The 27,280-nt window shown below is 42.7% G+C and overlaps 1 protein-coding gene across 5 annotated transcripts; it reads left to right on the forward strand.

The window, feature by feature from the left end:
• Positions 1-289: 289 nt before the first annotated feature.
• Positions 290-27,280, forward strand: C22H9orf153 (chromosome 22 C9orf153 homolog). 5 transcript variants are annotated; one of them, XM_070590197.1, is made up of 8 exons: positions 836-958; positions 12,881-13,073; positions 13,891-14,074; positions 17,483-17,613; positions 18,922-19,032; positions 19,961-20,052; positions 21,097-21,592; positions 25,032-27,280. In XM_070590197.1, the coding sequence occupies exons 6-8, from the start codon at positions 19,987-19,989 to the stop codon at positions 25,259-25,261; spliced, it is 792 nt and encodes a 263-aa protein (XP_070446298.1). In that variant the 5' UTR covers positions 836-958; positions 12,881-13,073; positions 13,891-14,074; positions 17,483-17,613; positions 18,922-19,032; positions 19,961-19,986; the 3' UTR covers positions 25,262-27,280. The 5 variants fall into 5 exon arrangements, with proteins under 5 accessions (XP_070446295.1, XP_070446298.1, XP_070446297.1 ...); XM_070590196.1 differs by lacking the exon at positions 17,483-17,613; XM_070590195.1 differs by lacking the exons at positions 17,483-17,613; positions 18,922-19,032.

Raw genomic sequence — 27,280 nt, forward strand, 5'->3', positions numbered from 1 at the left:
TGAAAGCCTGAATGGACCAAAACACAGGAAGAAGCCGCCCCTGCATTTCCTGCCTCACTGCTGGAGCTGAGACGTCTCACTTCATCTTCTCTTCTAGACAGGGATTCACCCCATCAGCCCCTCTAGTTCTCAGGCCTTCAGACTCACAGCAAATCACATGACCGGCTTTCCTCGGTCTTCACAGCTCGCAGACAGCAAATGGTGAGACTTCTCAGCCTCCACAATTGTGTGAGCCAATTCTAAATACATAAGTGTGTGTATATATACACACACACATCCATATATATATATATATATATAGTCTCCTGCTGGTTCTGTTTCTCTGGAGAACCCTGACTAATACACCAATATCAGATCTGGACTCCCCAGATTCCATTCGGGGGAAATGGTCGTTTTGAAAGTCTTCAGTGACAGCTGCGAGAATCTCCCGAGGGAGCCGTTTAAGGATGGGGACGGAGTCCAGAGCACGGCTGCATGACTCATGGCGAGAGTGAGCCTGGCCGAGCAGCCCCAATCCACTTCCAACCAGATCACCAGGACAGATGTAGGGAGTGCAGCTCTGTCTCCTATCTGTTGAACTGCCTCGATTTCTCCTTTGCATCTTGCTCATATTTATAGGAGGAAAAAATTATCTGATTAGAAATTATACCCATAATTCAACTATTTAATGTTCACTTTTTAAAAAATTTCTTTCCATCCTCCACCCTCCACCCTTTACCCTCAGGTGGGAAGATAATCCCCTGACCCTTAGTGTCACATAGCTGTTTATGTGACCTTGAGGATGCCACATGTCACAATGGACAGTTACTCATTTACTGAACGCTTACTCAACATTGGCATATGCCAGGTGCTGAGCGAGGCCACTGGGCTACCGAATGAATGAGAGCCAGCCCCTGCCCCCAGGCGCACAAATTCACGCAAGAGAAGGCCACCTAAACAGATAACTGTAAAGCAAGTGGTAAGTGCAGCGACTGATATACTCATGAGGCATAATGAGAGAACAGAAAAGTGAAAATTAAGCCAGTCTGGGCTTGGCAAGGGGAGGCGGAGAGAAGTGGTGGTGGAGACGGACAGGATAGGCGGGAGCTGAGAGATGAGAGCGTGGCTGGGTTCATTTTGACAAATCAGGGTTCGCAGACTTTTGTCTCCTTCCTGGAGCGGGGGCCTAAGCCCGCGCAATCTCCCCCTTCCTTGGGGCCTTCTCCACCAACAGCCCTGCCCTCTCCCTAGATTTCCGTGCCTCTGCCTTCCCCACCATGTTCCCACCCGTGCTTGGCCTTGGCTTTGCCCTGCTCTCACGACGCCAGGCGTCCCTTCTCCTCCATCTCCCTACCTCCCACCTGGAGAGTGTAAAGCCTCAGTGGAGAGGAGAATCTGAACGAGGAAGAGGTCAAAGAAAGGTAGAGAGCTTCCTCCCCCTTTTTCCAAAGCCAGTGCACAGGGACAAGCCAAAACTGAATGGTGGAAAAACTGAACCAGTCACACTGGCTTCCACCCAAAGCTGCCAGGTTTTCCCTCCTCCCCCGGCCCCAGCAGGCCATCAGTCCTCAGGGCCGCCGCTGATGCCGCCATCCATGCAACCACTGGAGGCCCTGAGCAGGGAGAGTTCTCTGGGGACAGTGCGCAGAGCTGGGGACAGTCAGCCCAGGCGGCTTCCTGTGGCGGTTCTATTGGATGGAATCGTGCTGTTTCTAATCTGGCCACCCAGTCCTACCCCTGCTGCTGCCCACCCTGTCCCCCCAGGCTTCCCCTCTGGGAGGAGGGGTGGTGCAAGGAGGAGCATCATAGTAGCAGTTGGCAGTGGTGGCGGTAATGAAACAGCTAACACTTGTGAGTGTGCTTCCCAGGGACCAGGCCATCTTGTAAACACTCTTCGTGAATTAGCTCATTTAATCCTCGCACAACTGTAGGTAGTCGAGGCTGTACTTAGCCCCGTGTTACACATGTGTATCCTGAATACTGAGGTCAAGGGCCAGCACGGAAGGCTTTGATTCCAGAGCGTGTTCTCTTACCCGTTTTGCTCAACTGAGGCAACACAAGACACATACAACTAGGCAAGGTGGAAAATTATGAATGCCGTCGAGGAAACACAGGGACACAGTCAGGGAGGCTCGGAGGAGTGGGAGGTGCCTCCCGGGAGGCCACAGAGACTGTCTGAGGAGCAGCTCCTGACGTGGGCTTTGGCATGAGCGGAGCTCTGCAGAGAAGGCACTGGGGCCTCGTGTGGACAGAACCGCACGAACAGGCAGGGGAGTGGGAAAGTGGGGCGTGTGTGGGGTGTGCCAAAAACACACTGGCAGGAGCAGAGCCACCTGAAAGGGAGGTTGTGGGGGTGCAGATGGAGTTACAGCTTGTGAGAAGCCCAGAGCACTAGGCTAATGAGCCTGTACTTTGTGGGCCAGGGGAAGCCACTGCACGTTTTAAGCAAGAGCAAATCTTGAACAGAATTCTCTTTCAGGAAGGGTCACCCAGTGTGGCTTGTAGAAAGTGAGGGAGAAGCTGGAGCACAGACACTTTAGGGCACTGAAACTGTTCTGTATGATACATAATGGTGGATACACGCCATTATACATTTGTCACCCCTAGAATGTACCACACACAGTGAACGCTAGTGTAACTACGGACTTTAGTCCATGCCATGTATCAATATTGGTTCATCAGTTGTGACAAGTGTACCACACTAAGACAAGATGTTAATAACAGGGGAAACTGTGAGTTTGATGGTGGGAGGGGCATGTGTGAACACTGTGCTTTCCAACAATTCTTCTGTAAACCTAAAACTGCTCAAAAAAGCCTATAATTATATTAAAAAAAGAAGTCTTTTATTAAATTAGCAGACAGTTGCATTCCTAAGAAAACTCAGGTTTGCAAAAATTGTATTTTAAAAGCTATTGTTTCAAAGAAAGGATTGAGAGTTTCATACTCTAACATAAAATTCATTTTTTCTACAAAAATTTGAATAATAAGGATCATTTTGAATAGTTGGGTGTGTACAGCTATCAAATCACATGTCAGAAAGCCGCTAGCCTTTGCCTCAGTATCCCTCTGCTGGAGACTGACAGCTTTCCTGCCCATCAGCCCAGCAGGGAGGTGTGAGCTGCCTGTCACAGCCACTCTCCCAGGCAGCGTTCTCACGTGGTGGTGGTAAACAAAGCCACTCCACAGACCTGCTCTGGGCCGGTGCCACAGACTTCTCTCTTTTTGAAGTGCCGAATCTGATTGCTCCATGTTTCCAGTTCTGATTGTGTTATAGTCAACAGTAGCAAATTCTATCCCCTAATCAATTGTGCTGTCGTCACTTCGCCTCTGACAACCCAAGAGAAGGCCTCTAATGGTTGAGCACCTACTCTGTGCCAGCTGCTACTCCAGGCAAGTGGATCCTATGGGAAGAAACAGACGCCAAGGCTCAGGATCCGGTAGAATCAGTCAGGACAGCCCTCGAGGCATTTTGGTGAGAGATTGGGCAAGAACTAATGAGTCCAGATCAATCCTCAAGTCCCTGCTGGTTCTCACCTGCTTCCCGAGAAGCCCTCCTCTCGCTCAGACCCGCACTCCCAAAGCATGGACCCAGTAATCTCTCCAGTGGGCCACAGGCACTTGGGAGTTTCAGAAGAAAAAGCAACAAAACTGTTGCAGTCACACCTCATGAATTAGAAACGTAAGAGTCTAATGATTTCACAGAAATCCCCTTTGTTCTGAGTAACCATTGCATATTTAATTGTCGAGCATTTTTCACAAGGACTCCATTAATCAGATTGTCTTAACCGTCAGTTAACAGGGGTCATCCTGGTTCATGCGTTTTTCACACCGTTATCTTGTTTATGTTTATCAAGCTTGCAATCTTTATTACTGCTATTAGGTCATATTTGACTCAATTTCATTTCTGAAAAAGGAATCAGTGGCTCAGAAGTGTTCACTGAAGCATAAAAGAGGGATGGAAATAGCAACGTATGTCCTACAGATCAGAATAATCTTGTGAACACACAAGGTCACTCTGATTCCAGAATGATGCAGAATGTCAGGCAGGGCTTACTGGGTCCAGCAAATCTGCAGATGTGATGATTTTACAGGAAGCAGGTGAAAGCTGAAACTGAATAGGAGGCGTCACATTGAATATCTGAAAAACGAATTTGATTAGATCAAAGCTGCCCTTGCCCGAGTTCCCCCAGCAAAGTTAAAACCTGGTCAGAGGTTTGGAGTCATTCAACAAGCAAAAGCAGGGACATTCTGATCAACCAATGGAGTTTTTCCAGAACAAGCAAATTGCTTTCTAGGACAAAACTGATTAATTTCATTGCTAAACACAGAGCGAAGACAAAAATGCCCAACCCTTTGCACAAAATTTTTACTCATTGAAACAAAAATAGGTACATGTTACATTGTTAAGAATCTTGTAAACCTGGCTGCGGAGTTAATCACATAGATTGTGCTCAGAGAGAAACAAAATGAGCTATTGGCAAAACAGTTTAATCAAAGATCCCATACAAATATTAACAATATAAAACGTGGCAAAAGCATTTGCAACTGCAATTGTGAGCTAGTTTACAACTGCTGATATATATGTTGTACATTGAAGTGAAGGAGAAAGCCACAGTGATGCTTCGTTCTCTGTGTCGCTGAGACCCCAGTGAAAAGCCATGGCAGGGGTGGGCTGTGGACTGCGATGGATGCCCAGGCGTCCGCAGTGAAGGAAGGGAACCCCTGGAGGGGAGCAGTGACAAAGTCTCTTGCTCCATAAAGAAAGGAACTGTCTCCACTGTCTGTCCACACACAATCTCATGTGTGTGGGTGGTTTTGATTTCGTTTCCGAAGATACTGTGGAAATGCACACACAATCAAGTTGTGGCCTCTACGCTTTCATCCTGCCACGTAAGGAAGTGGGGAAAGAGTGAGACTCCTGAATGTAAGTTAAGATGATGGATTGAAACCTATGAGTAATTTCATGACTCTTGACACCTGAATGAAACTGCAATCCAAGGATTTATTTTTTTTAGCTTTCTTTTTTTTAAAGATTGGCACCTGAGCTAACAACTGTTGCTAATCTTCTTTTTTTTTTTTCTTTCTGCTTTTTCTCCCCAAATCCCCCAAGTATATAGTTGTATATTTTAGTTATGGGTCCTTCTAGTTGTAGTACGTGGGACACCACCTCAACGTGGCTTGATGAGTGGTGCCATGTCCACGCCCAGGATCCGAACCAGAGCAGAGTGCGCTAACTTAACCACTCAGCCACGGGGCTGGCCCGGATTTGTTTTTTTAAAGGGATAACACAAAGATGAGATCTAGAGAGATGCTAACAGAAGTAACATTTGGAAGCTTGAAGGCAGATGAATGAGGAGTTACTGGCTTGGTGGCCTTGAGAAAACTGAGAACCAGATGACGTTACTATGCCTCAGAACGCTCAGAAGTGTCCACCGCAGGTGACAGCAGGTATTCCTGGAACAAGGATGAAGGGGAAGGTGGGCTAAGAGGATGACTGAGTGAGCACTGAATGAGAAGGATGACTCCTACATGCTCTCCCCCGCTTCCTGCCTCTGACTGAAATCCACAATTTTCTCTATGGACAGGGCAGGCCAGGCTCAGCAGAGGTGTAAGTATCACACTAAAAAACAACAAGCAGACACAAAAACAAAACAAGGGATCATGTGAATAGATGTACAATAAGTGCTGGATGTAAGCACTGCCAGCTGCTTCCCCCACTCTGCACCCACGTTTCCCTAGCAGTGAGGCACTCACCTGCAGGCTGGAGAATGGGAATCTCCCCTGGGGAATCTTACCAGCCCAGGAAAGACCTAACAATATTCAAATCAAGGGACTCTCCCCCAAATTGTCCATCCAAAGTCTATGAGCCCCATTAATGTGTATAGGGCTTCCTGCCAGCTTTTTACCATCCCATTCTCATTTGTGAGCAGACAAGCAAAGCTCACCAGACATGAGAGGATGGCCTCTATCTGGAAGTTAGGGGCCAAAACTAACAAAAAAGGGAGAGAGACTATATTGGGAGAAGAAAACTTGAAAAGAACAACCATAGGGGTGTGACATCAGCATCACAGCAGAATGACCTCTCCCGGTGATCTCTCCCTCCACCATACAATGAAAAGAACATTCATACTCCAATAGAGGACATCCAATCACAACACAAAAGACGACAGAGAGACCCATGCAGCCAGACAATGGAGGGTGGAGAGACTGGAGCCCCCCTTGGAGGAGGTGGAAAAGGGTAAGAGAAAACTTCACTCCCTCCCCAAAAGACTGCAATCTGGAGCACAGGCAGCCTCCAAGAGAGAAGGAACAAGAGAGGGGGTGTTCATTCACAGAACATCAAAGATCCCTGAGGGGCCTCCCAGCCCAGGGGGAAGCCCTCTACTGGGATGAAAGTATTGCAGGGGTGACCTCATCAAGCCAACACCCCAGGAGAGCAGATAGCCAGGGCAGAGCAAGAAAACCCTGAGAGCACACAGAAGAAAGTGCCCCTCCCTCCAACCGCCCAGCACCGGGTCCATGGCCTGGGACCTCAGTGAAAGGCAGAGGGCTCGGAATATGCAGCTCTTGACCCCCAGCCAGTGGCAATAGGTGGCAACTGTGACCAAATAATACCAGTATGTGCAAAAATATAGCCATACCCTCTAGCAGTATCAAAAATTATATTAAATCTCCATACCAGAGAGAAAACGACAAGTACCCAGAAATCAGTCGTGAGGACACAGAAACATGTAATCTAAATGACAGAGAATTCAAAATAGCTATCATCAAAAAACTCAACGAGTTAAAAGAGAATGTGGAGGGCTGGCGCCGAGTGGTTAATGCTCGAGACGAAATTAAATATCAACAAGTTCAGGAGCTACTTCACAAAAGAGATTGAAACTATAAAGAAGAATAAATCAGAAATATTGGAGATGAAAGAGATAAAACAAAATATGGATTTGCTGAATGCTTGAGTGGGCATCATAGAGGAGCGAATCAGCATAATCAAGGATAGACATGTTGAAATGCTCCAGATAGAGGAGAAGAGAGAACTAAGGCTAAAAAGAAATGAAGAAAGTCTCCAAGAATTATCTGACTGAATTAGGAAATGCAACATAAGAATTTTAGGTATTCCAGAGGGAGAAGAGACGGAGAACAAAGCACACAGCTTGTTCAAAGAAATAATAGCAGAGAACTTCCTAAACCTAGGGAAGGAGATGAAAACCCACTTGGAAGAGACTATCGGATATCCTAAATATGTCAGTGTGAAAAGACGTACTACAAGGCATATAGTAGTGAAACTGGCAAAAGTGAATGAAAAAGCAAAAATACTAAGGGCAGCAAGGCAGAAGAAAATAACCTACAAAGGAACCCCTATCAGGTTTTCAGTGGATTTCTCTTCATATACCTTACAGGCTAGGAGTAACTGGAATGACATATGCAACTCTTTGAAGGACAAAAACTTTCAGCCAAGAATACTCTATCCAGCAAAAATATCCTTCAGATTTGATGGAGAAATAAAAACTTTCTCAGATAAACAGAAGCTAAGAGAGTTCCTAGCCATGAGAGCCCCTTACAAGAAATCCTCAAGAAGGCCCTCATACCTAAAAAAAAAAGGGAGAAAGTGGTTACAATGCATGGAGTAAGGAGCTAAATAGGTAGACAAAATCAGAAAATTGTAGCTATACATCAGAACAGGTTAGCAAATACTCAAGAATAGCATTAAAGATAAAAGGAAGGAAAACACCAAAAACAAAGATAATCTTGTCATTTTAATCACAAACTCACAACACAAAATGGAATAAGATGTGAGAAAACTTAGGAGGGGAAGAGGAAGGGACTGAATTGGTTTAGTCTAAGGACATAAGAGGCCATCAGAAAATGGGCTATCTTATCTACGAGATTTTGAAAGAAACCTTGTGATAACCACCAAACAAAAAAGCGAACAGAGACACAAATAATAAATAAGGAGAAAACAAAGAAACACAACATAAAAAACTACATAAGTCAACTGGTAGACCAAAACACATGGGATGACAAACAAAGGAAATGCAAGAGAACCAGAAAACGAGTGATAAAATGGCAGCATTAAGCCCTCATATATCGGTAATCACCCTAAACATAAATGGACTGAATTCTCCAATGTAAAGACACAAGGTGGTGAGACAGATTAAAGAACAAGACCCAACAATATGCCGTCTCCAGGAAACACATCTCAGCTCCAATGACAAACACAGGCTCAGAGTGAAGGGATGGAAGACAACGCGTCAAGCTAATGGCAAACAAAAGAAAGCAGGTATTTCAATACTTAGACAAAGTGGACTTCAAGATAAGAGAGGTAAAGAGACACAAAGAGGGGCAGTATATAATGATCCAAGATATACTCCACCAAGAAGACATAACACTTGTAAATATCTGTGCACCCAACACAGGAACACCAAAGTACATGAAGCAACTATTAACAAACCTAAAAGAAGACATTAATAATACCACAGTAATAGTAGGGGACCTCAACATTCCACTCACATCAATGGATAGATCATCCAGACAGAAAATCAACAAGGAAACAGTGGAATTAAATGAAAAGCTAGAACAGTTGGACTCAATAGATGTATACAGAACACTCCATCCAAAAACAGCAGAATATACATTCTTCTCAAGTGCACACAGAACATTTTTAAGGATAGACCATATGTTGGGAAACAAGGCAAGCCTCCATAAATTTAAGAAGATTGAAATAATAACAAGCATCTTTTCCAATCACAATGCTATGAAACTAGAAATTAATTACAAGAAAAAAGCTGAGAAAGGGACAAAGATGTGGAGACTAAACAACATGCTATTGAACAACCAATGGGTCATTGAAGAAATTAAAGGAGAAATCAAAAAATATCTGGAGACAAATGAAAATGAAAACATACCATACCAACTCATACAGGATGCAGCAAAAGCGGTCCTAAGAGGGAAATTCATCGCGATACAGGCTCACCTTAACAAACAAGAAAAATCCCAAACAAGCAATCTCAAACTACACCTAACTGAATTAGAAAAAGAAGAACAAACGAAGCCCAAAGTCAGCAGAAGGAGAGAAATAACAAAAATCAGAGCAGAAATAAATGCAATTGAAACAAAAAAGGCAGTAGAAAGAATCAATGAAACACAGAGCTGGTTCTTTGAGAAGATAAACAAATTGACAAATTCCTAGCCAGACTTACAAAGAAAAAAAGAGAGAAAGCTCAGATAAATAAAATTAGAAATGAGAGAAATGACAATGGATACCACAGAAATACAAAGGATTATAAGAGAATACTATGAAAAGCTATATGCCAACAAAATGGCATCTCTAGGAAATCTAGAGGAAATGGATAAATTCTTAGGCTCTTACAACCTCCCAAAGCTGAATCAAGAAGAAATAGATAATCTGAATAGACCAATCACAAGGAAAGCGATTGAAACAGTAATCAAAAGCATCCCCAAAAATAAAAGCCCAGGACCAGATGGCTTCTCTGGAGAATTCTACCAAACTTTCAGAGAGGGTTTAATACCTATCCATCTCAAGCTATTCCAAAAAATTAGGAAAGATGAAACGCTTCCTAACACATTCTATGAGGCCAACATCACTCTGATACCAAAGCCTGACAAGGACAACACAAAAAGGAAAACTACAGGCCAATATCACTGATGAACATAGATGCAAAAATCCTCAACAAAATATTGGCAACCGGAATACAACAATACATCAAAAAGATTACACATCATGATCAAGTAGGATTTATTCCAGGGACACAGGGATGGTTCAACATCCGCAAATCAATCTATGTGATACACCACATTAACAAAATGAGGAACAAAAACTACATAATCATCTCAATAGATGCAGAGAAAACATTTAACAAGATCCAACAGCCATTCATGCTAAAAACTCTTAACAAAATGAGGATAGAAGGAAATTACCTCAACAAAATAAAGGCCATATATGACAAACCCACAGCCAACATCATACTCAATGGGCAAAAACTGAATGCCATCCTGCTGAAAACAGGCACAAGACAAGGATACCCACTATCACCACTCTTATTCAACACAGTACTGGAGGTCCTGGCCAGAGCAATTAGGCAAGAGAAAGGAATAAAAGGAATCCAGACAGGGAGTGAAGAAGTGAAACTCTTGCTGTTTGCAGATGACATGATCTTATATATGGAAAACCCTAAAGAATCCATTGGAAAACTGTTAGAAAATAATTAACAACTACGGTAAAGTTGCAGGGTACAAAATCAACTTAGAAAAATCAGTTGCATTTCTATACTCTAATAACGAACTTATAGAAAGAGAACTCAAGACTACAATTCCATTTACAATTGCAACAAAAAGAATAAAGTGTCTAGGAATAAATTTAACCCAGAAGGTGAAGGACTTGTACAATGAAAACTATAAGACATTATTGAAAGAAATAGATAATGACATAAAGAGATGGAAAGAGATTCCATGCACATGCATTGGAAGAATAAACATAGTTAAAATGTCCATACTACCCAATCTACAAATTCAATGCAATCCCAATCAGAATCCCAATGACATTCTTCAGGGAAATGGAGCCAAGGATCCTAAAATTCACATGGGGCAACCAAAGACCCCAAATAGCTAAAGCAATCCTGAGAAAAAAGAAGAAAGCTGGAAGCATCACAATCCCTGACTTCAAAATGTACTACAAAGCTATAGTAATCAAAACAGAATGGTACTGGTACAAAAACAGGAACACAGATCAATGGAACAGAACTGAAAGCCCAGAAATAAAACTGCACATCTACAGAACCCTAATCTTCAACAATGGTGCCAAGAACACACAGTGTAGAAAAAATAGTCTTTTCAATAAATGATGTTGGGAAAGCTGGACAGCTACACACGAAAGAATGAAAGTAGACCATTATCTCACACCATACACAAAAATAAACTCAAAATGGATCAAAGACTTGAAGACAAGTCCTGAAACCATAAGACTCCTGGAGGATAATATAGGTAGCACATTCTTTGACATAAAACTTAAAAGGATCTTTTCGAATACCATGTCTTCTCAGACAAGGGAAACAAAAGAAAAAATAAACAAGTAGGACTTCATCAGACTAAAGAGCTTCTGCAAGGCAAAAGAAACTAGGATCAAAACAAAAATACAACCCACTAATAGGGAGAAAATATTTGCAAATCATATCTCTGACAAGGGGTTAATCTCCATATTATATAAGGGCAACTGAACAACGAAAAAAGAAACAGCCCCATCGAAAAATGGGCAGAGGATATGAACAGACATTTTTCCAAAGAAGATATACAAATGGCCAATAAACACATGAAAAGATGTTCAACATCACTAGTCATCAGAGAAACACAAATCAAAACTATACTTAGATATGACCTTATGCCTGTTACAATGTCTATAATCACTAAGACTAAAAATAACACATGTTGGAGAGGGTGTGGAGAGAAGGGAACCCTCATACACTGCTGGTGGAAATGCAAACTGGTGCAGCCACTATGGAAAACAATATGGAGAGTCCTAAAAAGTAAAAATAGAAATACCATATGACCCAGCTCTCCCACTACTGGGTATCTACCCAAGCAACTTGAAATCAACAATCCAAAGTAACCCATGTACCCCTATGTTCATTGCAGCACTATTCACAATAGCCAAGACATGGAAACAATCCAAGTGCCCATCGACCAATGATTGGATAAAGATGTGATATGTATATACATACAGTGGAATACGACTCAGCCACAGAAAAAATAAAATCATCCCATTTGCAACAACATGGATGGACCTAGGGGGAATTATGCTAAGCGAAATAAGCCAGACTGAGAAAGACAAACACCATGTGATTTCACACATATGTGGAAGATAAACAAACACATAGGCAAAGAAAACAGTTCAGTGGTTACCAGGGGAAGGGGGTGGGGGGTGGGCACAGGGGGTGAAGGGGAGCACTTTTGTGGTGACAATCAAGAAATAATGTACAACTGAAATTTCACAATGATGTAAACTATTATGAACTCAACTGGAGAAAAAAGAAGAACAGCCATAGCATCTTCAGAGGGAAACGAGAAGCTATTGCATCATGAAACAGGAAACAATGACGTGGAAAGGAACGCTCAGAATAAGAACAGCTCTCACAAACTAAATGTATAGCCACAAAAATATAGAAGAGTTAGGAGATAAGGGAGAGGAAAATGCTCAAAAAAGTAGATGGGAAAGACAACCAATAAAAAACAAGAGAGACAGCCATAAAAAAGGACAAAGTTGTCCCATTGACAACATGGATAGACCTTGAGGGTATTATGTTGAGTGAAATAAGCCAGACAGAGAAAGACAAACTCTGTATGACTCCACTCATCGGTGGTAGTTAACATATGGACAAAGAGAACTGATCGGTGGTTACCAGGGGAAAGGGGAGTGGGGGGAGGGCACTAGGGGTCAAGTGGTGTACCTACAACATGACTAATAATAATGTACAACTGTAATTTCACAAGGATGTTAACTTTTATAACCTTAATAAAAAAATAAAAATAAAAAACAAGAGAGAAAAGACATACAGAGGTATTTACTGCACCCCAAACAGAAGTTCTGTTTCACCCTCTCCTGAGATCCGAAGGTCAGCCATTGTGAGTGAAAATTGCAGAAAATACAAAAATTATTGAGCAGCACCCTGCCCTGCCCGTATTTTTGCTGGATTGCCTCTGCTGGCCCACCTCATGGTCCCACCGGATGCCTCCACTGGAGCATCTCTTCGTTACCCAGGACTCGGTCCCCACGTTACCTTTGACTTCCCTACAGAGACCCTTGAAACTCGCAGGGAAGACAGGGACCTGCACAGGTCGCCTCCCACTGGAGCGGCATCCAACTGGACCACACTGTTCTTTCCTTTCACAGGTGGCTTACCATTCCGTTTCCAAAAGGAAATACTATTGTGTCAGAGATGCACAAGTTTATGGTAAAACCACAGAGAAAAACAGGAGAATCATGTCCACAGAAGTGAGGCTGATGGTCGGAGGGAGAGGGTTCATTTGGAGCGGGCCATCCGTGGGTTCCAAGGGGCTGGAAATGTTCTGTTTTTAACCTGGTGGTAAGTACATGCTGCTTCCTTTTATTTTTACTCCTTAAATGATACATATACATTTTATACCCTGTTTTCACATTCAAAAATACTAGATGTTGAAAGAAAAGTTTTGAAATGGGAAAGAAATTTTTTTTAAAGTCTTCTATGTGTTAATAATGCCAATATGAGGTGTGTCTTTGCCAAAAAGAAATGAGTACTGTGCGTAGCCTAAACCTGCACATCCTGCCTGAAAAATCCAGACTTTTCATGTGAAGCATGCAGCCCCAGTTACAGAATAATTGACTGAATTGCTGAGTGTTTTACTTTTTCCCAAGCTTTGATGTGTTCTCTCACCCCTCAGTGAAAGAAATTAGTGGGTGTAATTTAGTGTCCTTTAAAATTTTGTCCAAATGCTGCAAGAGACCCTGAAGACATACTTCCCAGAGTCCCGTGCAGCTGGAGCGCGGATTCACTCACTGTTTGCTGTGCTCTCCTCCACTGGGCGGTCAGCTGTCCAGCTCCTGGACGTGACATGGTGGCGGGAGGGACCTGGAGAGGGAAATCACCCCTTGTTTGCTCTAAGGTCGTAAACTGCCTGACAGCGCCACCAAACACTAGCTGTCATTTCAGGAGACCTATACCTGGGAGCTGAGGTTTTCTAATTTAATAGAAATATGGTCAAAAGAAACCTGTTGCATGTGGAAACAGACCTAGAACCCAAGTATCATCAAAATTCCTGGGGGAAAGATAAGAATAAGAGCATCTCCTCTTGCTCATAGGAAAGAATCATTTTTAGGTCATATGTTTGCTTTAAGATTTGTTGTAAGTATTCTCTTTTCCCTAGAGGTGTGTGATGATCCCCTGAATAGATCAATAAGAATGATTTGGAGGTGAGTAAAAGAAAACCCAGTTCCAACTGAACTAAGAAGAGGAAGTGTACACCCAGGTCCATAGCAGCACTAGTCGCAATAGCCAAGAGGCGGAAGCCACCCTACGTCATCAGCAGATGACGGGATAAACACAACGTGGTATGTGCGTGTAATGGAATATTACTCAGCCTTCAAAAAGGATGGCAATGCTGACACATGCTACAACAGGGATTAACCTTGAGGACACTGCACTAAGTGAAATAAGCCAGTCACAAAAGGACAAATATCATATGATTCCAATTATATGAGCTACCTAGAGTAGATAAACTCATAGAGACAGGAAGTAGAGTGGTCGTTGCCAGGGTTACGGGGAGGGGGAAATGGGAAATAGTTGTTCAATGAGTACAGAGTTTCAGTTTCGCAAGACGAAAAATTTCTGGAGAAGGGTTGCACAACAGTGTGAATTTGCTTAACACCACTGAAGTGTACACTTAGAAATGGTTGTGATGGTAAATTTTACGTTATGTGTATTTCACCACAAATAACATTTTTAAAAGAGAGAAGTAAATTGAAAGAGAAATCTATAGGATGCTTTACATAAAGTTCAAATGCATACTAAAAAGACAATATGTCATTTGGGGATACATACACATGTAAGAAAGCTGGAAAAAAAAGAGAGAGAATGCTGCACACAGAATTCAGGAGGGCGACTTTCTCTGGGAGGGGAAGGGAGAGAGAGGGAGTGGAGGGTGTTCCAAGGGCTTCAGTTCCCGACATTCTTTCCTTAGGCTGGGTTTGGGGCACATGGAATTTCACAATTATTCACTCCCATTTAAACTCTGACATGCTTTGTTATCATGTATAGTTTTTATTTTATACCTACTTTCTTTTAGAGAAGAAGAGCTCTTTTGTGCTATTTAGACATTGACTTTTATTTTTTATCTACTGCTCTGTTCAGCGCCTGCCTGTGATCATTGCTAAATTGGTGCCATCTTTTAGATCAGCCTTGTCCAACAGAATAGAATGCAAGTCATTTATGTGATTTTAAGTTTTCTAGTAGCCACATTATAAAAAGTTAAAGAAACAGGCAAAATTAATTTTAACATATTTTATTCAACCCAATATATCTAAAATAGTATACTGTCAGCATGTAATCAATATACAAATGCTTAATGTAATATTTTGGTTCTTTTTTCATGCTAGAGCACATCTCAGTTCGGACGAGTCACATTTCAAGTGCTCAATAGCCACACACAGCTGGCAGCTACTGTCTTGGATGGCACACACTTAGAAACACTCCAATCAGCAGTTAAACTCACCCTGTGCCCCCATGATGCATGCATCCATGGCGAATGGATGCGGTATCGACTGTCCACTTTCACACAAACACAGTCCCTGAGAATAGTCTTGACAGCCACTGGGTCGACATCAACTGTGAGAGCCCCATTGACTGTAAAACACATCCTGCTTTTCAGAGATGTTAAGATGTGAAGTTGAGATGATACAGTAGTTGTAATGTGGTGTGAGGACCAGTTATGATCACAAAATCTGAGGATGATGTGGGGCAATGCTGCTGGGCGCATGCTTCTCAGTGAACCTGGAACATGGGTGTTGGATTCAGGAATGTGCCTGGCTAAAGGTGGTTTTTATAACCATGTCAGGCTACCAGGGCCTGTGGGAGCGTGGTCAAGGGTCCAAGGGGCCTGGAGAACACAGACCGCAGGACAGCACAGGCCATGAGGGTTGGGAGCCCTGAATGGCCACTCTCAATGAACTCAGAACAGCCAGCTGCTTCCCGCCTCCTGGTTTCCTCTCGGCACATTCGCCCCCTTGCCATACACGTGTTGGAGAGCTGGTGTGAGCAAAAGCAAACCTCCCCTCTGGAGACCTCTCCCTGGCCCGCCTTAGAGAGTGTTCTTCGTTCTTTTATTGTAGTATTAGGTATACACTTAACTAATTCCTTTACTGTCATTATGTTGGGTTCAAGAGGGAGAGAGAAAACTCCCTATGCCCTGTTTTCTGTATCAAAATATATTGTTGAGAGTAGGAATTGTTTCAGATCTTGCTTCAGTATCCTCAAAAGGGCAACCACGTGACTGAGCAGAGTTAACGCTACAGCTGGAGAAGACGTGGGGCTGTCTTTCTTCCTGTGTGGACTACTTTCTCCTCAAAACAGGAAGTCTGCTATGCCTCTAATGGTGTTGTTTGACATTACAAAAGGAAGACAAGCTTACTGCAAAAATCACCCAAACAAAATGCAAAACGTGGATAGATAGTAAGGAGGAAATGTTCCCCCCTCCCTCCCCTTCCTGTGCACGCCCTCTGTTAAATTTGCTACGTGTCCCTCCGGACAATTTGCTATGAATTGACAACCCTATATAGTCACTTTATATACAAATATGTTTCCTCTCCTATACAAACTACGTAAATGGCTTGATTTTTTATATGTATGGGATCACGTTGGACAATCCCCACGAATAAGTACATAGAGACCATATTTTAACAATGTGTTTCTCCACATGGCCACCAGAGCGCTCCTTTAAAAGTGTCAGTCAGAACCTGTCACAGAGCCTGTCATGGCTCCCGAGTTCCCAAGGTCCTATGTGTGCCCACAAGGCCCTAAGGAGACAGGGCCTCCTCTCCTCCTCTCTGCCCTCAGCCTCTCACTTCCTCCGTTCTCTTGAAACCCACTCTTCCTCCAGCCTACCAAGCATGTGGCCTCTGCCCTGCTGGTCCCTCTGCCTGGTAGGCTCTCTCCAGTCATCCTTAGGGCTCACACCTCCTACAAGTCTTTCCTCAAATGCCCCTTCCCACTGAGGTCACCCTGACGGCCCTGTTTAAAGCCACACACACGCCCCTCCGCATTCCCAATCCCCTTGACTCTGATATATTTTACTTCCTTCATAGCACTTATGACTTTCAAACATTAATTCACTTACTATATGTAGGATTTTCTGTATGTCTCCCCTTGCTGGCATGTAAACTTCACAAGAGCAGAAATCTTTGTTTGCCAGTGCGTTCCAAGGACTTAAACAGTGCCTGGATCATAACAGGTGTTTAATAAATGTTTCAGATGTTTTAGATATCGTTCCTTGTTTATACACGCAATCACTTCCTTTGTCTTTGTATTCCTTGGTGCCTAGTCCAGTACCTGACACATCAAAAACAGTAAGTATTTGCTGAATTAATGCTGCCTTCCATAAAGTACAGCCAAAAATTCAGAGAAGAAAGAAAGGAAGGAGAGAGAGAGAGCGCATGGTTAGAGAAAAAGTTGTGGGAAATAGCGGAGGCAAACTGCCGATGAGCGCCACCTGGTGGCACAACAGACAGTCAGGCTCCCTGGGCAAAAAAGAACGGATTTAATTGTGTGAATAGGATAAATACTGTTGAAGCCACACTTTAACGTGGCCGTTATAAAGATAGCGCCTCCCTGGCTGGTGGAGAGAGAGAGCTACTCTCAGGTGAGCAGAGAGCAAGCAGTTGTGTGCGGATGCAAATGGAGAAGATACACCCAAGGGAGTTCATGTGAGATGCCTTTGCTCTTCCTAAAATCAGAATTTACTGCAGGAATTCCCAGGAATAACAGATGAGTGGACATGCTGAAAAGCCCCTGCAAGAGCTCCCTCAAGTTGCATGAATCTGGAACAGGCCCATTGGCTATATTTTCATGATTTCTCCAGGAACACTCTCCATGAGAGGTTGGTTTAAGGGCTAATTCAGGTTTAGGCATTGGCTTGGCTCAACTTAAGGGCCAGGGTGACAGTATGTTGATACCAGCTCAACACAAGGTTGACATAAGGGAAGTCATATTGTAGAGAAGAAACCATATCGTAACTTTGAATGACCTCTGACTCACTAACCCAGCTGGACACTCACCCTCCAGGAGACTCACCTGCTGTGTAGATTTTGTGACCCCTGCTTGTGCAGGTACCTCCCATCTGCAATAAGACGATAACTTTGTTCTTTGAGTTCCTTAGGAATGTGACAACCCTCCGACAGAGAGTCTATCTGGCCACCCCCAGTCTGTAACACCAGAGGGTCAACATTCCTAACTCCCTCCCCTGTAACCCACCAGCCTATATAACTGCCTCAAGATTTTGTGCCCCACTTAAGATGGTTCTTTCCAACATTAGTCACCCATTGCCCCCTCACTAGCAAGCTGTAATAAATGCCCTTTCTCTGCCACCATCTTGCCTCTTGACGATGGGCTTTGTCTCGCAGCGAGTATATCACACCCTTCGTGCAGTAACTATGTTAGTGAAGTCAGCATTAAAGTGGATCAAAGCATCTTTGGCTAATGTTCTGCTCAGCATTCTGAATCCCAACCCTTCAGTGAGAGAGAGATGTCCTCAAGAATAGTTCAGCAAAGAGAATCAGCAAGAATCTGTGCTCGCCTGTACCCCACACCCTGTTGTCAATCTCCTTGTAAGGAAATGAGTAAATTTCTTAGATGTTGCTTTGAATATATGTATATAGAGTTGCAAGATTGGCTGCTGAAGTTGGGAATCACTTCTCTGAGTCGACGCCCTGATTAAGGTCCAGCACGTGGGTGTGGTGGGAGGTTACATCTAGCCCTCCTCTAAGGGGAGGAGAGGGGAAAAAAACATCTTGTCCGCTGGTAGTGGGAGAAGGCAGCCCTCCGGTGGTGGACGACACCCCTGGAAGACACAGTCATGGTGACCAGAAGACACTGAGGTTTTAGATGAAGCAGTTGAGGAATATTTTCGTTTGCAGGAATTATTGAAGGAAAACACAATCAGGTCTTATTTTCACTGATCGAGGATGTCTGCGAAGCTACTGCCCAAATGTAGGAAAGGGGGTGGTTGTGATGCCTTCTGTTGCTTTTTTTGTCCTATATATTGATATAGTAGACTCTGTAGTGACAACAATATATTTGGATATATATCTTCAAATAATAAGCAGTAAGATAAATATCTCAGAATGACTATATATTCAAATATATGTATATTTAAATACGTAATTCATTCTGGGTTTTTCTACTTCAGCTGGAAAGGAGAAAGAACCTGTTTTTGCTTCATCCCAAAAACCAAATGAGTATTTTTGGTTCATGTCTGACACTCATCCCAGTTACAGCAGCTCCCAATCAAGATACAGAGGTACCCAGGAAGATGTTTTCCCTCATAATTCCCTACCTACCAACGGAGGTTTCACTGGAATAAATTAAATCAAGAATGTGAAATATTCCAGGGTTTGTCTGTTATTTATTGCTGCATAAGAATCCATGCAAAACCTAGTGTCTGGAAACAACTATAATTCATTATTTGCCATAATTTTGGAGTTGGCTGGCTCATCTGCGTGGCTCTTCTTCTCCGTTTGGGATCCTCTGGAGTTGTTTATGAAGCTTAAGTCATCTGGAGGCTGGAATGGGGCTGGGTGATCCAAGATGGCCTCATTATGTGTCGTGTGGTTGGTGCTGGCTCTCATCTCCACATGGTCTCTCGAGAAGGGTAGCTGGACCTCTTTACATGGTGGCTCAAGCTTCCAAGAGTGTGAGGTTAAGCTGCAAAGCTTCTTAACGCCTAGGCTGTGGCATTGACATGTCCTTACAGCATGCTGTCAGTCAAAGCCAAGCATAAGGCCAACCTAGAGTCAAATGTGGGAACAGACTTAACTGCCACTTATTGATGGGACCAACTATAAGAATTCTGTGGCCATTTTTAATCTCTCACAAGGGGATTAAACAAAATTCTGTCAGTAAAATGCCTACTAGTCTATCTGCCCCAAAGCAAATTATTTCAAAATGTTAATTGTTGTTATTACTATTATTAGCCTTTTTCTCCTGAATAAAAATTACTTTTCCTGGGTAAGGAATTTGAGGTATTTCAGAGAAAATTTTTGGTTGAAATGTGATTAATCTGGCAGACCTAGAGTAAGGAGAAAAATAAAAGAAAACTCAAAGTGGTACCGAAGTTGAAAAGTGTCCCACTTACAAAGTTCTGAAGATTTAAACAGTGTTACTACTCCCTTTGTATTTTATCCGATTTTTGATCTTTCATTTCTTCCTCCCCTATGTTGCTTTTTTAGGAATTAGAGAATAAAATCCCAGCACGATGTTCCTCAGTGGAGACACTGATCCCACGAAAGACGATGTGGCTGCAGAGTCTCCCACGTGTTCAGTACGTATTTAGAATTCTGTGATAGTGTACACAGGAAACTTTACATTCAAGAATTGTAAAAATTTGAACTATTGAACACCCAGTGACATACCTGGCCATAGGGAACACAAACATTTTGCTTCAGTGACTTACCTTTTGTGTTACAGCAAAATGCAGCTCCTCTGTGGGCAGGCGAGCATGAGAGCTAAGCTGTTTTCACGATAACGGTTCTGCACGGGAAAGAGCCGCTCGCCACCCGCCACCCGCAGCCCACAATTGTTCATTGCTCTTGCAGGAGAGCCAACTAGGACTGACAGGAGGCTGCCTTGGGCTAAGAGACCCGAGTCTGGGCTCTCACTTTGGTCCCTTTGTCCATCCAATTTAATGGCCTAAGAAACCTCTTAGTAATGGTGGGATTAGTAGGCAGGATGCTCTAGAAAATCAAATTTTATTCCTTCAGTACAGGGCTTTAGATAGAGAAGGGCACTCCGAGGAAATACTTATTGTCTTTTCTGCCAACAACTATTCCCAGACACTCTACAAATGTAACTATTTGCTTTGGTAAAACATTCCAGTGAATAAGGACTGTTATTGCAGCTTCCTTTGCACTGCATTCCAGAGCATTCTGAATCCTTTGGACCCTGGATGAAGCTTTGATAGCTGGATTATCTGGCTCCCTTTCTTCCTTAAATAAATGTATCCTTACTCAAAATAAAGGTCGCCACCCCCAAAAGCTCTCTCTCTCTCCATGGTCACTCACAGAATTTTACAGCTGGAAAGATCTTAAAGACTTCTGAGCAAGTCTAACTGGCTCATTTTATCGTGGAGGGTTTAAGTGATGTGTCTAAATGATGCACCTTTTTGAGAAGGAATCTGAGATTTGACCTTCTGGTCTCTGTTCCACATTTCCAATATAGACTTGGTTTAGTTAGGCAAAGATATCTTCCAAAATTAGATGTTTCTGTGTTCATGGTTATTTGTTATCCTATTTGTTCTAGGTTTTGTGGGTCTGCGGGACGATTACATTTTCATCAATCTCATGACTTCCCACGTTTTCTCCCACAGCTGCCAGAATTGTATGCATTGGTAAAGGATTTTAATAGAGAGAGCAAGAAATCGAATCTCCTAAAAATTCACAGTATTTCACCTAGGGAAGCACAGAAAATACTTAGTCAAAACCTGAATGCCATGTCATTCACCAGTGGCACCGATGTGAGAGGAAAAGCCCCCCAACCTGTTTCCATGTGCAAAGTGGTTAGAAAAGAAGAGGAGAAACCAGAATCTATGACTGAACTCCTGCACCGCAGCTTGTTGACCAGCTCGCTCTCCCCAATGGAGAGGCTCACCAGGTCCCAGCAGAGACTCGCCCAGTGTGGGATCCCTCCTCCCGCGCACACTTTTCCTTATGAGATTCTCATGGATCACTCCAAAGCATCACTGGTCAACATACAGAAGAAGAGTCAGAGCAGCAGGATACTGTGCAGGCTGGGCATCTCCTACATCAAGCCAGAAAAGCTTGTCCTTGAAGACAGCATTCCTAAATACGTATTTGCTAATTCAGGTAAACAGATGAGGCCATGTGGGAGAAAATGAGTGGAAATCTTACTGCACAATTTACCTAGATTTCTAGAGCTGAAATAGTCAAATATTGACCGAGGGGAATCTTGCAGTTCTGGGGTTCGCGGCCTACAGTGGCCGCAAGAACTAGAGAACAGAGAACCAAACGGTCCAGGGTCAAATCACAGATCCACTCCTGAAAACTGACATTATTTAGACATGACACTTAAACTTACCTTTATAAAATGAGCTGGTTAAACTGGACTCTCATAACCATTTGCTTCTCGTTTCATGAAGTTAGTCAAGTATTTACTGAATCTTAAGTATCTTGGCTTTACTTCAACTGAGGGTTTTTCAGATATTTTTTCATGACCTGTCCCCTTTCCTCATTGTTACCTCTCTACAAACAACAGAAGGAAACTGCCTTCATTTCTGATTCTTTAATTGAGAGGTACACATAAAAGGCCAAAGGCCATACAGAGTAAGTTAAAAATATATAAATGATGGTAAGTTTTAATGAGGAGGGAGTGTCTTATCCTTAAGGTCTCAATTTGCCTTTTGCAATTTGAAGGAAGTAATATTTTTATCATTCTGTGTAGCTATAAAAAATAGATTAAAGCAATGGTATAAAATATTGAGTCCCTCTGGAGTAGGTTCTTGACTCAAGACTATTTGCACAGCAAATATTTTGACGCCACCATTTTTGTATTAGAAGTAGTAGGAGAGACAGAAGGAATAAATTTAAAGGAATAGATTGATTACTCTGATCATATTTGGTCCAAGATGCTGGAAGAATCTTTGCTGTAACTCCCTACATGGATGTCTTGACAAAGCCAGTGCTGGTTTCGGCTTCCTTTGATAGTCTCCTACTTGATGTGTTTTGGAGCCAAGGCAGAAGTTGCAATTAGGGCACTTGTAGGAATGGCCTAGGTAATCCACAAAAGTACACAGGTAAAGTCTGAGACCAGAGAGGAAAAAGCAGGGAAAGTGTTGAGAATCAATAAAAAGAACTGGCAAAAAGCCAGTGGTGTGTCAATTTTGATGTGGCTTTTGAAGAAGTGCTAAAATCTTTGGATGTTTGATAGGTCTTGAACATTTATGGCTTTGCCAACCACAGGGGCCAAGTTGTCCTTTCCTCTTAATGCATGGACTGCTACCTACCATGCCCCTCTCGTGCGTCCTCCCAGACTCTGTGTTGAAGTTTCTTCTCTGCCTCCATGACTTCATTTCCTAAGATCCCGGAGGTAGAATTTCTGGGACGTGTCCTGTCTATTCAAGGAATACGCATGAAGCTGGGTAGGCATCTGTATGAGGAATATCCATAAGTCCTTAGATTTAATTGGTATTGCAACAATCCATCTGTTACTGTCACTGTTGTCCAGCATTACTATCATTTATAGTAATGACAGCCAGTCCTTAAAGTATTCTCAGTCCAGAGGAACTTTAGGACTCCTAGCATGTATACCAAGGAGCATTAGAGAACATATCCTTACTAGCACCAAGCACTATGGGAGGGAAAGGGAGTGGCTGCTGCCATTTTGTTCTTCTCCTGTTGTATGAGCTTCTCTTGTTTAGGCTAAGTCTGGTAGGACCATGCGGTTAGGGATGTGTTTGACCAAAAATCAAGAAAAACCAAATAAGGGGGTTATTTTTCTCACATAATGAGAAGTCTGGAGGTGGGCAAACAAGGGCCGGGGCAGTGCTTTTTTTTAAAGATTGGCACTTGAGCTAACAAAGGTTGCCAATCTTTTTTTTTTTTTCTGCTTTCTCTCCCCAAATGCCCCCAATACATAGTTGTATATTTTAGTTGTGGGTCCTTCTAGTTGTGGCATGTGGGAAGCCACCTCAGCGTGGCCTGCCGAGCAGAGCATGCCATAAACCAGCGAAACTCTGGGCCGCCAAAATGGAGCGCTCAAACTTAACCACTCGGCCACAGGGCCGGCCCCAAGGAGCAGTGCTTTCTGATGTCATCGAGGTCCCAGGCTCTACCATCTCTTGTATGCGGCTTTTGTCTTCATGGCCAAAAGATGTTTCCTTCATCTCCAGGTGCTCTGGCCACATTCCAGGCAGGAAGAGAGGGACAGGACAAGGGGCCACGTTGGCTACTTCTGTCCTCTTTGATAGGGAAACAAAGCTTCCTCAGAACACACCTCCTCCGGTGACTTTTCCATACATCTCGTTGCCCAAAGTCGTGTCCAATAGCCAGCCCTTACTGCAAGGAAGGCTGATGACTGGAGATCTTAGCTTTCCACCCTCTACAGCAGGGGAGGGCAGAAGATTGTAATGGGTATGTAACCTATAGTGTCTGCCACAGATCACAATCATCAACTCTATGGCCTTCTCTTGCCAAATATCCCTTTCCTTCTTTCTATCACCAGTTCTTGCTATGCCAGGTCTGCCAAGATCTTGTCAAACCCCCTGAAACTTGGCAACGGCCGTAGGAACAGACTGTTGAACACACGGCCAGATATGAACTCAGGGAATGCTCCCAGGTCCCAGCCTCCTACTTTAGGCATGTACAGAATATGTATAAAGACTTCCTGCCAGGCAGACGCAGGAAAGCCCAGGCCCTTCCCAGGGGCGGAGGCCCGACTGGCGCGGGGGCAGTAGGCAGGCCATAGGTGTGCTGCTCAAATACGACCACACAGGGAGGACGGTGAAGTCGCCCACGAGAGAGAGGGCAGCCTGCCTGCCTGCTTGCTCCAGCCAGCTCTCCTTCCGCTCCTCTCATTCCTCTTGGCTCTTTGGCCTCTGGTTTTACACTCAAGTCCCTGCCTTAGGCCTTGCTCTTTTTCTTTTCTTTTTTTGAAATTTACAATTTATTTAGCCCTGAATGGAATTAAAAGGAAGGGAAAAGGAAATGGCTGCTGAGTAGGGAAATACACAGCATATCTTGGCTTGATTTTCTGTGGTTCACTGGCTCCTTGAAGGGATTTCAACTACTAATGGCCATCTAAGCTGGTAGGGCTTGAAAGAGTAGGGAAAACAGCTAAATTCTAGCTAAGCCACTGCCCTTTTAGCCTCACGGCTTACACCAGCATCTTGGAAGAAAAGACACTAACAATCTATGTACTTCTGATCAGTCTTCCTCCTTGTTTTAACCATTCATTAGGATCCTTTTCTTCTCCCTGTTGACCTCAGCGCTCAGTGGGTCTCTCTCCACTTGCACGTTATTAGTATCCAAGGACCAAATGAGTCACTCTCTCTACCTGCTGTGGCTCTGCAGGGTCCACTCCAGCCCAGTTAGCCAGACCCACCCAATTTCCTATTTGGAGGAGGGCTTTAGATGAGAGGAACACCATAGTTCTCCTTTAGTTTATAAAGCTTCACAAACAGCTTTCTACCAGAAGGGAGAAGGAGACAGGCTCATCAGGTTTATTCTGTCCATGAAGCATCTCTGAATAACTGGAGGTTAAATAACACCACGATGTGCTTCTTTTCAGAAAAACAATTCATGGATCTGAAGGATCTGGAATGGAAATATTATAAGGGGATCGTGAAGTGGAAGCACATTACTTCCGACTCGTTTGTAAACATAAAATACAACAGTGAGAAGAGGTTTGTGGAGAGCCGGCAGATGCCTGATGTTATTTTCCCCCCTCTAGTTCGTAGGTCTTTGGTCATTTGTCCTCAGGTTGATTATCCAAAAAAATCTACCTTCTTCTTAAATTGAATATGAAGTTTATTAAAATATCTTGGATGTAAATTTTGCTTTTGAGAGCATTACATTTATACATGAAAAGTAAAGAAGCAGAGTCACCATGGAATACAAGAACTGAATCTCTACAAAATGCATGTAAGGTCCAAAATTAAACCATTAATATGGAGCAAAGGATCCAAATTGATCTGCTAATATAAAACGTGGTTTGGACTGGTGAAACCCATCCGGACCAAGACGGAGGCAAACCTGGATCATGGGAAAAGAAAGGCGCACATGAAGGAGAACTCCCCAGCAAGAATAGCTCTTAAACAGATTTTAAGCACATGAAGAAGTCCATTATCATAAAAATAGTTGATAAGTTCAACTAATGGAAGAATTAACATCTGAGGATGTAGAGATCAATCCAAGAACTTAAAAATAATATGTTCCCTGCTCAAAGACATGAGGAGGGAAGTGGCACCTATGAATTAAGAACAGGAAGATGTGGAACAGAACAAATTGAAAATCTTGGAAGTGAAAATTTAGCCATCAAAAATAAAATAATAACAATAATAATATTCAATAAATCACCTTACTAGTATTCTGAGGTATATATCTGAAGAGGATTCATTTGGAAGACAGTACTGAGGGAGAAGCTTCCAAATAACAGCACAGGAAGATAAAGGAAGAAATTATGAAAGAAGTTAAGGGTAATGGAGGGTAGAGTGAGAAGTTCAGAAATATAGCCAATGGAAGTTGCAGAAAAAAATAAGGAAAAGATGATGACGTTTGGAAATAAAGTAATTCCAAAAATGAAGAGACACATGAAACCCTGAATTGAAACATACCACTGAGTGATTAGCAACAAAATAGAAATAAATTATGCCTGGAAGCACCGTAGCAAAACTGCAGAGCATTAAGCAAGAAGGGAAAACAAGAAGAGAAGATAGAGGACATGCAAAGAAATAACAAGTCAACAGTGGAACGTTCGTTAACAACATCAGAAGGGGATGGTGTCACATACCCAAAATGCTGACAGGAAACAACCGTCCATCTGGAATTCTCTAACCAGCCAAACTCTCTTTAAAGAATTGGGACAAAATAAATACATCTTAAAACATATAAGAGCCAAAATTGTTTACTACCCACAATCCCTTACTGGAAAAATTGCTAGCACTTTAACAAGAACCCAGAGGGAATGCAAGAAATAATGGTGAGCAATTAAATGATTAATAGTATATGTGTATGATTGTGTACATGTTAAAAGATATTTCTGAATTCTATTTCTTAATATTTTATTTAGAAAATTTGCCTCATTATAAGTCAAATTATTCTGTAGTTTCCACTTTTTACACTATTTTTTTGAATCAGATTTTGGCTACAGCATAGTGGATTTCTTCAGTAGGAGAGACTAGAAATGGGCATGAGGGAGGTTTCTAGGGTGCTTATAATATTCTTGTATTTTGTGGGGTTTTTGTGGGTTTTTTTTTTTTGTTTTTTTTGCTGAGGAAGATTCACCATGAGCTAATATCTATTGCCAATCTTCCTTTTTTTGTATGTGAGCTGCCGCGACAGCATGGCAACTGACAGTGGTGTAGATCCACACTTGGGAACTGAACCTGGGCCACCAAAGAAGAGTGTGCGGAACTTAACCACTAGACCACCGGGCCTGTTCTACTTTTTATCTGTGTGCTCAAGTGTGTCCAGGATGCAAAACTTCCTCCAGCTATACACTTACTACTGTAAACTTTTCTTCATGCATTTTGCACTTCAAAAAGAGTTTTAGAAGTTATGCTACCTTCATAAAATAAATTGAGGGGTTTACATCTTTTTTTTTTGAGGCCATAGCTATTTAAATAGTATTAGAAATATTTATCCTTTAATGTCTAGCTCGAACTCAGCTATAAAATCATCTAATCCTGATGCCTTTTCTTCCTGTTTTTATTATGAAAATGTTTAAACATTCATAAAAATAAACAAAGTCGTATAATGAATCTGCACATGTACCCATCATCTGGATTCAATATTTATTAAAGTTTTACCACACTTGTT

Source organism: Equus przewalskii, chromosome 22, assembly GCF_037783145.1.
Source record: "Equus przewalskii isolate Varuska chromosome 22, EquPr2, whole genome shotgun sequence".
Lineage (NCBI taxonomy): Eukaryota > Metazoa > Chordata > Mammalia > Perissodactyla > Equidae > Equus > Equus przewalskii.